Raw genomic sequence first — 15361 nt, 5'->3', positions numbered from 1 at the left:
AATAGAATGTTAAAAAAATACACACAAACCTTTAAAATGTGTAAATAAAAAAAAACATACAGTATTTCAGATTGAACGTTTAAAAAACACATACACAACAAAAACAAGAAAAAGGGGAATAAGAAGGGAATAAAAGCTCATTCAGAGCTTCACTGAGAGCTGCTGGGTCACCTCTCCTGAAGTGAAAGTGAAAGTGAGTCTGAGCGACAGCAGAGCTGCAGTCGAGACGAGTCTCTCTGTTTCTCTCTAAAGAAACATTCAACTGAATCCAGCAGAGTCTCTGACTAACTCTGGTGAGTACACTGTTCTACAGAGAAACTCAATATTTGGTCAAAAGTGAGTTCAAACCAGGATCCACAACAAAGAACAAAGTAGCAGCAGATACACTCGGCCTGCTAGAAGCTAACTAGCCTAGCTGCTACTCCCTTTGGATTTAATGTGTGGATTTATTTATTGAGTATAGAGGAACAACGTTGATGTTTTATAACTTACATAACTGTTATGTACTTTGGTAAATATCCTTGAACTTTAAACCCTTTCCTCTAAACTTCTCTGTCTCTGTAGTTCCTGCTGTTTGTCTTTGTGACGAAGTTCAGCTGATAATATTTATTATGTTTCAACTCAAACACTTCAGCTCGACTCAGACAGGAAGTTCAACTCAAACTCAAACTGAGGTCCAAATATGTCACAGTAAATAGTAATATGTTCAATGTAAAAGTGGAATTAAAAATGTTTAGGCTCCTTAGAAATTATATAAATTCACTGTAATAACAATATATAAGCAGCAGGGCAGCAGTATTATTATTTAATATGTGATGTGACAGTAATGGAGGATCACTCTGTGCTTTTAAACCCTCTCCTGTAGTGGTTCCCTCTACAGTAGGTGTCTCCAGGACACATTTTACGATGATGGCACACACACACAGAGACCCACAGTGTGAAAACAGTACCTGACACACGCTGTTGCGGCTGCTAAAGATATAATAACAGTTTGGTTTTCTCACCCTTGTTGTCCTCAGAGTGTAGGTATGTCTGCTGCCAGCTGTCTGCTGACTGAAGATCAGTTCCTGTGCTCCATCTGTCTGGATGTGTTCACTGATCCAGTCACCATACCATGTGGACACAACTTCTGTAACGCCTGCATCACTGAACACTGGAACGTTAATGTCCAGTGTCAGTGTCCCAACTGTAAAGAGGTGTTCAACTATAGACCTGAGCTGCGGGTCAATACTTTCATCTCGGAGATGGCTGCTCAGTTCAGACAGTCGGCTCAACAGAAAGCCAGCAGCAGCAGCTCAGAGCAACACGCTGCCAAACGAGGAGAAGTTCCCTGTGACGCCTGCACTGGAACCAAACTGAAGGCCCTGAAGTCCTGCCTGGTGTGTCTGGTCTCCTACTGCGAGACTCACCTGGAGCCTCATCTGACAATTTCACGGCTGAAAAGACATCAGCTGATCGACCCTGTGGAGAACCTGGAAGGCAGGATGTGTACGAAGCACGATAAACAGCTGGAGCTGTTCTGTAAGACCGACCAGGTGTGTGTCTGCATGCTCTGCACTTATTCAGACCACAAGACGCATGATGTTGTTCCTCTGGAAGAAGAATATGAAGGAAAGAAAGCCGAGCTGGGGAAGACTGAGACTGAAATCCAGCAGATGATCCAGAAGAGACGACTGAAGATTGATGAGATCAAACACACAGTGGAGCTCAGTGAGGAAGATGCAGACAGAGAGATAGCAGAAGGTGTTCAGGTCTTCACCGCTCTGAAGGAGTCTGTCGAGAGAAGCCAGGCCGAGCTCATCGACACGATCAAAGAGAAGCAGAGAAAGACAGAGAAACAGGCTGAAGGCTTCATCAAAGAGCTGGAACAGGAAATCTCTGAGCTGAAGAAGAGAAGCACTGAGGTAGAGCAGCTCTCACACTCTGAAGACCACCTCCACCTCCTCCAGAGCTTCAGGACCCTGAACACTGCTCCACCCACTAAGGACTGGACAGGAGTCAGAGTCAGTCCACCTTCACATGAGGGGACTGTGAGGAGAGCTGTGAATCAGCTGGAGGAGACGCTCAGTAAACAGATGAAGAAGCTGCTCACTGAGGCCGAGCTGAAGAGGGTCCAGCAGTCTGCAGTGGATGTGACACTTGATCCTGATACAGCAAATCCTGAACTCATCCTGTCTGATGATGGAAAACAAGTTAAACATGGTGATGTAAAGAAGAATCTACCAGACAATCCTGAGAGATTTGATTCTTGTGTTATTGTCTTAGCAAAGCAGAGTTTCTCTTCAGGAAGATTTTACTTCGAGGTTCAGGTTAAAGGGAAGACTAAGTGGACTTTAGGAGTGGTCAGAGAGTCGATCAACAGGAAGGGAATCATCCCACTGAGTCCTCAGCATGGTTCCTGGACGATAAGGTTGAGGAATGAGAATGAGTACAAAGCTCGTGCTAAACCTTCAGTCCTTCTCTCTCTGAAGTCTCAGCCTGAGAAGGTGGGGGTGTTTGTGGATTATGAGGAGGGTCTGGTCTCCTTCTATGACGTGAAGTCTGCAGCTCTTATCTACTCCTTTACTGGCTGCTGCTTCACTGAGAAACTCTACCCATACTTTAATCCTGGTCCTAATGATGGTGGTAAAAACTCTGCTCCTCTGATCATCTCTCCTGTCAATCACACTGAGTAGAACAAACACTTGATCTTCATCAGAGAAACTCTTTCATTTAATGTAACAAATCTATATTATTGGTGATTTACGGTGTAAACATTATTGATTCTTCACATTATAATCAATGGGTTTTTCTATTTGTCTGTAAATGTATTTCTACTACTCCAACACACAGATTTGAATGTAGAAAATGAATCAACAAAATCTAATAAAATATTCAGCTACTGTGACCCTAGAAGAAAAGTTTAGTTTTGTGTTATTTGTATTTAATACTGTCCTCTCTGCAGACTGTTTTAGAGCCGAACAAAGTGAACAAATCCTCAACAGAATAAAAACAAAGACACTTTTATCTTAATTTGTCTTTTGTATTTTACATTTAGTCAAGTACTGTATTTAAATACAATTTTGAGATACTTTGTGTATTTGCACTTCGTTACTTTTTGCACTTTTTACTGTACTACATCTCAGAGGCAGATATAGTACTTACATTTTTAAAACTGACTTTTTTCGACATGCTATACTTTGACCTTTTTTATGACATTCATGACATACAGGTTGTCTTTTAATCACAAAGTTGCGGTTGATCCCCAGCTTCTCATGTCTGCGTGTCCAAGTGTCCATGAGCAAGACACTGAAGCTCAAGTAGCTCCACAACCCACTGCTCTAAACCCGCTCCGGATCGGTTAAATGCAGAGATCAAATTCCATGTGAAGTTTTAGAATATGACTTCATATGATGTACTATACTGGACTTTTTTTACTTTTTATGACAAAGTTTGAAAATAACATCCAGCTTAAAGTTGCATTTCAATTATCCGTATCATTCAGTTTCCTTACTCAACCTGAAGCTGCCCAATAAAAGCATCAAACATTTGAAGCTTCAGGTTGTAGTGAGACACAAATACTATATTGGGTAGTTTTAACTGCAACACTTCATCATATTTCATAAACTGATGACAGGAAACATCTTGATTTGACAGTTAACGAGTAAATACAGCTAAATAAATATAGTATTCATTTATGTTCTTTAAAAGAAATTAAAGAAAACATAATTTTCAGTAAGAAAATCAAATTAACGGTTTACTTTTGTCAAGAATTTTATTGGAAATTTATACAGTTTTCAAATTTAAAGTAAAACAATGACAGCTTAAGCCAAATATTCTCCAATAAATACATAAAGAGGACATTTTTGGCATGATAACTTATCTGATGAAAGAATGAAGTTGGAGGAACCACGCTGTAAAACGCACAACACTGCTTCACCAGGTTGGAGTAACTGCCTGTAGTTTATTTACACAGCACCATCTAGTGGTAACCATTGAAATGTTTTCCACAACCTTCCTGTACACCACAGAGGTTCAATCAACGCACAGTTTCTCAGGCTTCATTAAGACGACGGCCCTGTTCCTGCATTGCAGGAACCTTCACATTGACTCCACGGACCGAGTGACATAAAGGCTTCTTAAAGTTTTAATTCATGGCAAAAAGAAAAGAGAGAAGAGCACGAGTGAGTTCAAAAGTTCTATATCAAACAGAATTCTAGGAGCAACAGGAACACAAAGTGCACAGGTGATGTGATGTGGAGGTGGAGAGGTGGAGGTCGGGTGTCGTGGCGTTGAGCGTCACAGGCTCTGGCAGCACTGGAGTTTGTTGCCTTTCTGTCCGTCAGTGGTCGGGGGGACACTTATGTCCACCACATTGTTGCCCGGAGACTCATCGTGAGCAGATCGGTCCGCTATCTGCTTCTGCGACACGATGCGGTAGATTTCTGCAGAGGGAAAGTCATGAAAAGCACAGTGACGCTCTTGATCTATTTAAACTCTTTATAAATAGTGGAATCTGTGTGAGCTGAGGCACTGCTGTGCACATGCTCAGTTGTATTTTTCAGCCAGGGACATATATATATATATATATATATATATATATATATTTTTTACTTTAATTCAATGTCAGATGAATCCTCGTTGTAACTGTTGACAATTTATTTCAGAGGCTTCTGAGATGTTTCAGAGATCTGTGCTGACAAACTAGTTGTTGCTTTTTGATCTGAAAAATATGTAAAAAATAAAGATTAGGACATTTTTCAGTTTTTTTCTTTTTGTTACTTACTATACTATGACTTTTTTCAACATACACTATTTTATTATTATTATTTTATTTATACCTTTATTTAACCAGGTAAATATCATCGAGAGTTAATGTAGCCAAGACAGCAGCAATAGAATGTTAAAAAAATACACACAAACCTTTAAAATGTGTAAATAAAAAAAAACATACAGTATTTCAGATTGAACGTTTAAAAAACACATACACAACAAAAACAAGAAAAAGGGGAATAAGAAGGGAATAAAAGCTCATTCAGAGCTTCACTGAGAGCTGCTGGGTCACCTCTCCTGAAGTGAAAGTGAAAGTGAGTCTGAGCGACAGCAGAGCTGCAGTCGAGACGAGTCTCTCTGTTTCTCTCTAAAGAAACATTCAACTGAATCCAGCAGAGTCTCTGACTAACTCTGGTGAGTACACTGTTCTACAGAGAAACTCAATATTTGGTCAAAAGTGAGTTCAAACCAGGATCCACAACAAAGAACAAAGTAGCAGCAGATACACTCGGCCTGCTAGAAGCTAACTAGCCTAGCTGCTACTCCCTTTGGATTTAATGTGTGGATTTATTTATTGAGTATAGAGGAACAACGTTGATGTTTTATAACTTACATAACTGTTATGTACTTTGGTAAATATCCTTGAACTTTAAACCCTTTCCTCTAAACTTCTCTGTCTCTGTAGTTCCTGCTGTTTGTCTTTGTGACGAAGTTCAGCTGATAATATTTATTATGTTTCAACTCAAACACTTCAGCTCGACTCAGACAGGAAGTTCAACTCAAACTCAAACTGAGGTCCAAATATCTCACAGTAAATAGTAATATGTTCAATGTAAAAGTGGAATTAAAAATGTTTAGGCTCCTTACAAATTATATAAATTCACTGTAATAACAATATATAAGCAGCAGGGCAGCAGTATTATTATTTAATATGTGATGTGACAGTAATGGAGGATCACTCTGTGCTTTTAAACCCTCTCCTGTAGTGGTTCCCTCTACAGTAGGTGTCTCCAGGACACATTTTACGATGATGGCACACACACACAGAGACCCACAGTGTGAAAACAATACCTGACACACGCTGTTGCGGCTGCTAAAGATATAATAACAGTTTTGTTTTCTCACACTTGTTGTCCTCAGAGTGTAGATATGTCTGCTGCCAGCTGTCTGCTGACTGAAGATCAGTTCCTGTGCTCCATCTGTCTGGATGTGTTCACTGATCCAGTCACCATACCATGTGGACACAACTTCTGTAATGCCTGCATCACTGAACACTGGAACGTTAATGTCCAGTGTCAGTGTCCCAACTGTAAAGAGGTGTTCAACTACAGACCTGAGCTGCGGGTCAATACTTTCATCTCGGAGATGGCTGCTCAGTTCAGACAATCGGCTCAACAGAAAGCCAGCAGCAGCAGCTCAGAGCAACACGCTGCCAAACCAGGAGAAGTTCCCTGTGACGCCTGCACTGGAACCAAACTGAAGGCCCTGAAGTCCTGCTTGGTGTGTCTGGTCTCCTACTGCGAGACTCACCTGGAGCCTCATCTGACAATGTCAGGTCTGAAAAGACATCAGCTGATCGACCCTGTGGAGAACCTGGAAGGCAGGATGTGTACGAAGCACGATAAACAGCTGGAGCTGTTCTGTAAGACCGACCAGGTGTGTGTCTGCATTCTCTGCACTTATTCAGACCACAAGACGCATGATATTGTTCCTCTGGAAGAAGAATATGAAGGAAAGAAAGCCGAGCTGGGGAAGACTGAGACTGAAATCCAGCAGATGATCCAGAAGAGACGACTGAAGATTGATGAGATCAAACACACAGTGGAGCTCAGTGAGGAAGATGCAGACAGAGAGATAGCAGAAGGTGTTCAGGTCTTCACCGCTCTGAAGGAGTCTGTCGAGAGAAGCCAGGCCGAGCTCATCAACACGATCAAAGAGACGCAGAGAAAGACAGAGAAAAAGGCTGAAGGCTTCATCAGAGAGCTGGAACAGGAAATCTCTGAGCTGAAGAAGAGAAGCACTGAGGTAGAGCAGCTCTCACACTCTGAAGACCACCTCCACCTCCTCCAGAGCTTCAGGACCCTGAACACTGCTCCACCCACCAAGGACTGGACAGGAGTCAGAGTCAGTCCACCTTCACATGAGGGGACTGTGGTGAGAGCTGTGAATCAGCTGGAGGAGACGCTCGGTAAACAGATGAAGAAGCTGTTCACTGAGGTCGAGCTGAAGAGGGTCCAGCAGTCTGCAGTGGATGTGACACTTGATCCTGAAACAGCACATCCTGAACTCATCCTGTCTGATGATGGAAAACAAGTTAATCTTGGTGATGTAAAGAAGAATCTACCAGACAATCCAGAGAGATTTGATACTCATGCTATTGTCTTAGCAAAGCAGAGTTTCTCTTCAGGAAGATTTTACTTCGAGGTTCAGGTTAAAGGGAAGACTGAGTGGACTTTAGGAGTGGTCAGAGAGTCGATCAACAGGAAGGGAATCATCCCACTGAGTCCTCAGGATGGTTCTTGGACGATATGTTTGAGGAATGAGAATGAGTACAAAGCTTGTGCTGGCCCTCCAGTCCTTCTCTCTCTGAAGTCTCAGCCTGAGAAGGTGGGGGTGTTTGTGGATTATGAGGAGGGTCTGGTCTCCTTCTATGACGTGAAGTCTGCAGCTCTTATCTACTCCTTTACTGGCTGCTGCTTCACTGAGAAACTCTACCCATACTTTAGTCCATGTTTTAATGCTGGTGGTAAAAACTCTGCTCCTCTGATCATCTCTCCTGTCAATCACACTGAGTAGAACAAACACTTGATCTTCATCAGAGAAACTTTCATTTAATGTATCAAATCTATATTATTGGTGATTTACGGTGTAAACATTATTGATTCTTCACATTATAATCAATGGGTTTTTCTATTTGTCTGTAAATGTATTTCTACTACTCCAACACACAGATTTGAATGTAGAAAATGAATCAACAAAATCTAATAAAATATTCAGCTACTGTGACCCTAGAAGAAAAGTTTAGTTTCGTGTTATTTGTATTATAGCCGGAACAAAGTGAACAAATCCTCAACAGAATAAAAACAAACACCTTTAACTTAATTTCTTTTGTATTTTACATTTAGTCAAGTACTGTATTTAAGTACAATTTTGAGATACTTTATTTGTGTATTTGCACTTTGTTACTTTTTACTGTACATCTAGAGGTACATATTGTACTTTTTACTTCAATACATCTCAGAGGCAGATATTGTACTTACATTTTTAAAACTGACTTTTTAATGATTTTTTTCCGACATTACCTTTTTTTAACACTTTTTTCGACATGCTATACTTTCAAATAATATACTTTATAATTTTACATTTAATCACAAAGTTGCGGTTGATCCCCAGCTTCTCATGTCTGCGTGTCCAAGTGTCCATGAGCAAGACACTGAAGCTCAAGTAGCTCCACAACCCACTGCTCTAAACCCGCTCCGGATCGGTTAAATGCAGAGATCAAATTCCATGTAAAGTTTTAGAATATGACTTCATATGGTGTACTACACTGGACTTTTTAGTACTTTTTATGACAAAGTTTGAAAATAACATCCAGCTTAAAGTTGCATTTCAATTATCCGTATCATTCAGTTTCCTTACTCAACCTGAAGCTGCCCAATAAAAGTGTCAAACATTTGAAGCTTCAGGTTGTAGTGAGACACAAATACTATATTGGGTAGTTTTAACTGCAACACTTCATCATATTTCATAAACTGATGACAGGAAACATCTTGATTTGACAATTAACGAGTAACTACAGCTGAATAAATGTAGTATTCATTTATTTTCTTTAAAAGAAATTAAAGAAAACATAATTTTCAGTAAGAAAATCAAATCAACCATTTACTTTTGTCAAGAATTTTATTGGAAATTTATACAGTTTTTAAATTGAAAGTAAAACAATGACAGCTTAAGCCAAATATTCTCCAATAAATACATAAAGAGGACATTTTTGGCATGATAACTTATCTGATGAAAGAATGAAGTTGGAGGAACTACGCTGTAAAACGCACAACACTGCTTCACCAGGTTGGAGTAACTGCCTGTAGTTTATTTACACAGCACCATCTAGTGGTAACCATTGAAATGTTTTCCACAACCTTCCTGTACACCACAGAGGTTCAATCAACGCACAGTTTCTCAGGCTTCATTAAGACGACGGCCCTGTTCCTGCATTGCAGGAACCTTCACATTGACTCCACGGACCGAGTGACATAAAGGCTTCTTAAAGTTTTAATTCATGGCAAAAAGAAAAGAGAGAAGAGCACGAGTGAGTTCAAAAGTTCTATATCAAACAGAATTCTAGGAGCAACAGGAACACAAAGTGCACAGGTGATGTGATGTGGAGGTGGAGAGGTGGAGGTCGGGTGTCGTGGCGTTGAGCGTCACAGGCTCTGGCAGCACTGGAGTTTGTTGCCTTTCTGTCCGTCAGTGGTCGGGGGGACACTTATGTCCACCACATTGTTGCCCGGAGACTCATCGTGAGCAGATCGGTCCGCTATCTGCTTCTGCGACACGATGCGGTAGATTTCTGCAGAGGGAAAGTCATGAAAAGCACAGTGACGCTCTTGGAATCTGTGTGAGCTGACGCACTGCTGTGCACTGTTTTTTAAAAACTTTAATTCAATGTCAGATGAATCCTTGTAACTGTTGACAGTTTATTTCAGAGGCTTCTGAGATGTTTCAGAGATCTGTGTTGACAAACTAGTTGTTTGCTTTTTAATTTGATAAATATGTAAAATAATTAATTCGCAATGTTTTTGTATGCCATACAACATTTCATAAAAAGTCATAGCCTGTCATAAAAAATGTAAATATTAAATGTCTTTAAAGTCACATTATAATTCAGTTGTGGTCCTTGATGTACAAAGATGATGTGGAGGCTTAAAAAGTCATCATAGTATAGTATGCAATAATAAATGTCGTAAAAATGTAAAGTATAAAATGGTAATTTTTTTTAAATAAAAAATTTCAGTTTAGTATGACAAATAATGTAATCAAAATCATAGTATAGCATTTCATGAAATGGTCATAAAAACGTAAAAAGTTAAAGAATGTCATAAACATAACTCATAAAAATTGTCATCGTGTAGTATGGCACAAAAAATAAAACCTCATGGTGTAGCATGTCATAAAACAGTCATAGTATGTCGTATAAACGTTATAAAAAGGTTGTTGTGTAGTAGGACATGAAAATGTCACAAAAATATCATCAGTCAATGGCTGTCATGAAGAAGTCATGGTACAGTATGACATACTAAATGTTTAGCGGGACGTTTGTACCAAATGTGGAGAAATTCCCTCCAGACGTTCCTGAGATTTGGCATTAACAAGGATGTGACTGACGGCACCACCATCTGTTCGTCCTTTAGTGCACAAAGACATTTGCGCCAGAAAAAAGGAAAAATTCACTCAAGCTGTTCCCGAAATATCACGAGAATGTGACAGACTTTGACCTTTGATTACCAAAATCGAATCAGTTCATCCTGGAGTCCAGCGGTGGACATTTGTGCCAAATTTGAAGAAATTTGTATTTCAGGACGGTAAAAAAAAGTTAGCAGAGAGCCCTGGTTGTTGAAAACACAAACAGAACATGTAGGTGTCCTAGAAAAAGCCTTAAATCCATTTTAAATACACACTCGTCTGTGTTTATTACCTACAACAACCATTTACGCAAGTTACTGTGAGCAGCTACGGGCGCATTCGGCGGGAAGTCTCAATCTAGCACGGTCACTCATTAAACTGAAACACCTGTTGCTCTGGAGCGATGGCGATCCTCTCAGAATTCAGTAGAACTTGAGTCTGCTGTTGGATTATCGACTCTGACAACCAAACGTGCAGAAACCAGACATTTAGATGCTGCAAATAGTTTTAATTTAATATTTAAAGCTTGTTAACTCGTCGGGACGGCTGGGGCAAAACATCACTTCCGTTGCAAACATGCTCACGCATATTTTTGATGACGTCGGCTGTAAAAAGGTGTAAAAAATTAAAATCACGTGGCATAAAAATGTCATATAAAAAAGCCATATAAAATGTCATAAAAAGTCACATATAAAATGGATAAAAACAGCTTTATAACTGCAGCAAATTGTTATTATTGTTGTAAAATGTCAGATTTTGTTGTTGATTTACTGGATGCAATAGGTGTGAATAAAAGGAGCAAAGAGACAGAGGATAGAGGGAAGATGATAAAAAAAAGAAAGGAGACGCGCTACAATTCCTGAGAGATATTGAAGAGCTGGAAAAGTCAAGAAACAAAGCTGGGAGCGTTAAACAGACCATGTGGTCCGTTTGCTGTTTTCAGACCTGGTGTGCTTAGAAGGATCTGGCTTCTGAATTTAAAACGATCACTAAATATTAATGATCTCAACCCAAATGTTAACCATGCTTTCCACTGTGTGTTGATTGGCAACCATGTTTAACACCGTACTCAATAAATTGTTGCATTTTTGTTGCCTTTCATTAATGATGATGACCATCAATGACCACCACTTTGTAGCACACACCTTTGATCATTGTACCAAATATTTGATCCTATATTTCATTTTGCAAATGATGAACGTGCAACATGGAGATCTTAAGAGTTACGTCACATGAGCTACAGCACCGCGTCTTGCTTTTCCTACCTGTTAAAATGTTCTTGAACGCCTCTTCTACGTTCGTGGAGTCCAACGCCGACGTCTCAATGAATGAGATAGTGTTCTTTTCTAATGTGGGGAGAGAAGAAAGATAAAGTATTTCACAGACTACGAGAGTGGATGTTCTTATTTTATCAGCACAGCGCTCGGCGGTTTACCTGCGAAGGCTCGAGCCTCGTCGGTGGGCACGGCCCTGAGGTGGCGGAGGTCGCTCTTGTTCCCGACCTGCATGATGACGATGTTGTTGTCGGCGTGGTCCCTCAGCTCCTTCAGCCAGCGCTCAATGTTCTCGTACGTCAGGTGCTTGGCGATGTCGTAAACCAGGAGAGCTCCAACTGCCCCCCGGTAATACCTGGTGAGAGAATAAAACTAGATGAATACAGTCACTATACCATCTTTAGTCCAGGGGAAGAGTTGCATCAATATACAAAATAAAACTCACGCCGAGGTGATTGCTCTGTAGCGTTCTTGTCCAGCTGTGTCCCAGATTTGAGCCTTTATCGTCTTGCCGTCCACCTGGATGCTTCGGGTGGCGAACTCCACCCCGATGGTGCTCTTGCTCTCCAGGTTGAACTCATTTCTTGTGAAACGGGACAGCAGGTTACTCTTCCCCACTCCGGAGTCTCCGATTAGCACGACTGGAAACAAAAAAGGCACAAAGACATTGAAACAGCAGCCCTGCAGTAATTTGACAACATGTAAAAAAATATGTAAGGAGTGTTTTTCACCTGGAAACAAAACAAATTGAATCTCTTGTCAGGGTAACGGTACGAGGAAAGGCTCGATAACTGACACAGCTCGTCTGACCTGCATGAATTGAAGCTCCTGCATCAGATTTGAGACGCCAACAGTAGCTAACCAGCAGTATTTTTAAGGAAACGGTCTCTATTTAGGCAAAACTACAAAAATAATGAGATTTAACTATTGATATGACAGAGACTAAAGTCTCATCACATGATCTGATAGACAGAGGATGCATCACTCAGTTGGAGCTGTTGGGACTACAGAACCACTCAGTTGTACGGTGGTGTTACGGAGTGAAGCTTCTCTTGCCTCATAAACAATCTTTGGCTGAGCACGGACACCGTGAGCAGCACACAAACCCCACAACAACAACAACAACAAATGTTGGTCTGCCATCAAGTTACAAATGGAATTTACGGTAAGTAGTGGCAGCTGATGTGACCTGCACCCGGCGACGTTTGTTGATTTGATTGGTTAAAGTCACAGTAGCATTATTATTAGTTAATAATTGATTCCTTTAATTAAAGATCATCTTCTGGAGGAGTTTGTTTATTCCTTTTAGTTTTCTCCAAATGGCTGCAGAAAAACACAGCTTTGTTTTCAAATTTATATTCGAAAGCAGGTCAAACTGTAGGTGCGTCTTCGGCCATTTAAAACAATCGGTGTACTTTAAAAAACACCTGCGCTCAGACTCTCACAGTGCGTTGGAGACTTCAGTCATCGAGCAGCGATTCTGCGATCAGGTTCGACGACATTTTACTCCACCCAGTTTAACCTCAAACGATAAACCTTGATTCATAAATGACGATGCGCCTTAACAGACGGATAATTAACACCGGATGATTACAGACATCGATGATGACAGTTACACAGAATGCACTACACGGCTATCATTAAAGGACGGCGCTATTGTCAGGTTATCGTTCAGCCATTTCCAGGCAAAGAGAAAGTGCTGACTTGATTTACTGCTTTCCTCTCTGTGCGGAGGAATCATTGTCAGACTTTGCCCTTCCTGCTCTTTGGGAAATCTGACTCCACAGTTTCTCAAGGCCTCTGTTCCAGTCATCCGTTTATCTAATCAGCTGCCACACTGGCCCGGGCCTCTTATTCTCCTGTACTTTAATACTATACTTACTAGATAGATGTGATAAAGTAAACTCCTTAACCCTACATCTAACCTTCAGCCTATGGTTTGGCGTATACTTACACATGTAAACCACTCGCTCTCCTGTTAACTGCAGGACTTAACACTACCAAAGCTTGCTTGTGAATCAGTCTTGGAGCAGCTTCTTCCAACACATTCGACCAGTTTAACTCAGTTAAGTGCCATCATGTGACGTTGTTGTGGACGGAGTGCTCCAACACAACAACAACAACAACAAGCCGTTTCCTATTCGGACAAATGCCACTTCAGTTAAGATAGCAAGGTCTGAAAACCAGACAGAATCATGCAATCAGTCGCATGCGTGTGTGTGTGTGTGAGCGAGCCTCTCTGTGTCTGTCCACAGCTAATCTGGCATTCTGCGGCGGCAAACTCCCTAATATTTTGGGGTTGACAGCTATGGCTGCATGCTCAAGGACCTCTAGTGGTTACGGTGACTCTTACCTTTTCAAAAACACCTTGTATGGTTTTATACTGCCAGTAACTGCCTGCTGACCCCTTCAATAACTACTTTTTATTGGCCCCCGGCTGGTAGAGGCCCTTAAAGATCACACAGCTGAGGGCAGAGATCTGCACTCTACTGAGTGCACCTTTCTGATTTAATTATCCATTTAGTTTATATCTATCTATGCAGATTCTGTTTATTTTTAGTATTTTATAACATGTCATATCTTCTAATCCAGAGATTTCTTATACTTGTATGCATAACGTGTTTTATGTTAATAGATTTTAGACATTTGTTTACACAAAAAGGAGGTCAACACATGTTATCAGGAAGCTAAACTCCAAGGTGTAAAATGTGACTCAGTCAGGTCAACATTATAATAACTTGGGAGTAGAAATAAGCAGTTAGCCTTCAAACAAAGAGGTGTTTGGTAAAGTAAATACACACCTGAAGCAGCTAACGGTGTCTCATTTAAAACCAAAGCCACAACAAGAGTTTCCTTTTAATTTGGAGTGAGTTTCCTCAGGTCCACCACAAAGGGAACTCCTTGTTTCCGTTTGCATTAATGCACCTGATCTTATATTCCAGTAACTACGCCACTGTTGGTGCTTTGCAGGTGTGGTTATACAGGTGAGGACATCTGATAACACCTAAATAACCACACCTTTGAAGCACCAACACGCGCCGTTTGGCTAGCTCACAGTTAGCTTAGCCGCTAACCACCAGCTGATATTAACGCTGACCACTAACGGTTAACACAGTTAGCATGCATGCTAACCTCACGTTTCCTCGCTAATTAACACCAAAAACAGACTATCTACAGGCAGTTTGGGTTCCGCTCACCTTTGAACAAGAAGTCATACTCGTCGTCTCTGTTCCCCATCGTTTGATAAGTAACGTTAATCACCCTTTTCTTAGATTGCGGTGATGACAGAAAAGATATCTCCCCTACTGCTCCCAAAACCAGCAGGGTGTGCTGTGCCAAGATGAAGGGAGCAGAGCCGTTAGGAGGGAGAGTTGCGTTAACGCCACACAGTCATGTGACTTACCGGTGGGCAACGCAGTAAATTCAAGCGTCATAGAGTACCATTAGAGATGAAACGATTAAGTTAAGTTTATTTATATGGCACATCTGATACAACATGCGTAGTATGTGATAGTAATAATAATAATAATCATAATAATAATAATCATCATCATCATCATCATCATCATCATCATCATAATACAAATAATAATATAATAATAATAATACAATTAATAATAATAATAATAATAATAAATAAATACAGTTTTAAATGTTGACCTGGCTCTGTCAAAGCCTTGAATGCTGGCAGGAAACTGACATAAAACCCATCAATATCGATGGACACACAACAAATAACACCAGAAAATACTTACCTTGCTTACACCAACAGATCCCAGATCTGTCTTCGTCCACATCACCTCTGCTGCTGCTATGGAGGAGCTCCACTGATGAGGATGCTGGAGATGGTTTACGTCCCCCGGTGACGAAAGGCAGATTGTGATAACATGCTGTGATCTTTTGATTGCAACTTGTTCCAATTGGCTCTTCAG

The 15361-nt window shown here is 40.7% G+C and overlaps 3 protein-coding genes across 3 annotated transcripts; 2 read left to right on the top strand and 1 right to left on the bottom strand.

Moving 5' to 3' along the window:
- Positions 1-182: 182 nt before the first annotated feature.
- Positions 183-2930, top strand: LOC306694941 (E3 ubiquitin-protein ligase TRIM21-like). Its single transcript, XM_079157997.1, has 2 exons — positions 183-293; positions 1020-2930. The coding sequence occupies exon 2, from the start codon at positions 1029-1031 to the stop codon at positions 2673-2675; it is 1647 nt and encodes a 548-aa protein (XP_079014123.1). The 5' UTR covers positions 183-293; positions 1020-1028; the 3' UTR covers positions 2676-2930.
- A 2135-nt stretch (positions 2931-5065) lies between these two features.
- LOC306695288 (E3 ubiquitin-protein ligase TRIM21-like) lies at positions 5066-7684 on the top strand. Its single transcript, XM_079158498.1, has 2 exons — positions 5066-5166; positions 5893-7684. The coding sequence occupies exon 2, from the start codon at positions 5902-5904 to the stop codon at positions 7546-7548; it is 1647 nt and encodes a 548-aa protein (XP_079014624.1). The 5' UTR covers positions 5066-5166; positions 5893-5901; the 3' UTR covers positions 7549-7684.
- A 966-nt stretch (positions 7685-8650) lies between these two features.
- LOC306694385 (ras-related protein Rab-11B-like) lies at positions 8651-14755 on the bottom strand. Its single transcript, XM_079157225.1, has 5 exons — positions 14627-14755; positions 11875-12070; positions 11591-11784; positions 11421-11501; positions 8651-9322 (listed from the first exon to the last, which is right to left on the bottom strand). Exons 1-5 carry the CDS (start codon positions 14664-14666, stop codon positions 9177-9179), a joined length of 657 nt encoding a protein of 218 aa, XP_079013351.1. The 5' UTR covers positions 14667-14755; the 3' UTR covers positions 8651-9176.
- Between the last annotated feature and the right edge of the window lie 606 nt (positions 14756-15361).

Source organism: Pholis gunnellus, assembly GCF_910591455.1.
Source record: "Pholis gunnellus genome assembly, chromosome: 4".
In the NCBI taxonomy this organism is placed as follows: domain Eukaryota; kingdom Metazoa; phylum Chordata; class Actinopteri; order Perciformes; family Pholidae; genus Pholis; species Pholis gunnellus.
The sequence above is the reverse complement of the archived record's forward strand: the minus strand, read 5'-3'. Positions and strand labels throughout refer to the sequence as shown.

Coding starts and splice junctions, on each gene's coding strand:
- LOC306694941 (XM_079157997.1), top strand. CDS start 1,029: ATGTCTGCTGCCAGCTGTCTGCTGACTGAAGATCAGTTCCTGTGCTCC.
- LOC306695288 (XM_079158498.1), top strand. CDS start 5,902: ATGTCTGCTGCCAGCTGTCTGCTGACTGAAGATCAGTTCCTGTGCTCC.
- LOC306694385 (XM_079157225.1), bottom strand. CDS start 14,666: ATGGGGAACAGAGACGACGAGTATGACTTCTTGTTCAAAG. Junction 12,071..14,626: donor GTATGACTTCTTGTTCAAAG/GTGAGCGGAACC, acceptor TTTTGTTTCCAG/TCGTGCTAATCGGAGACTCC. Junction 9,323..11,420: donor GTTCAAGAACATTTTAACAG/GTAGGAAAAGCA, acceptor TTCCCTCTGCAG/AAATCTACCGCATCGTGTCG.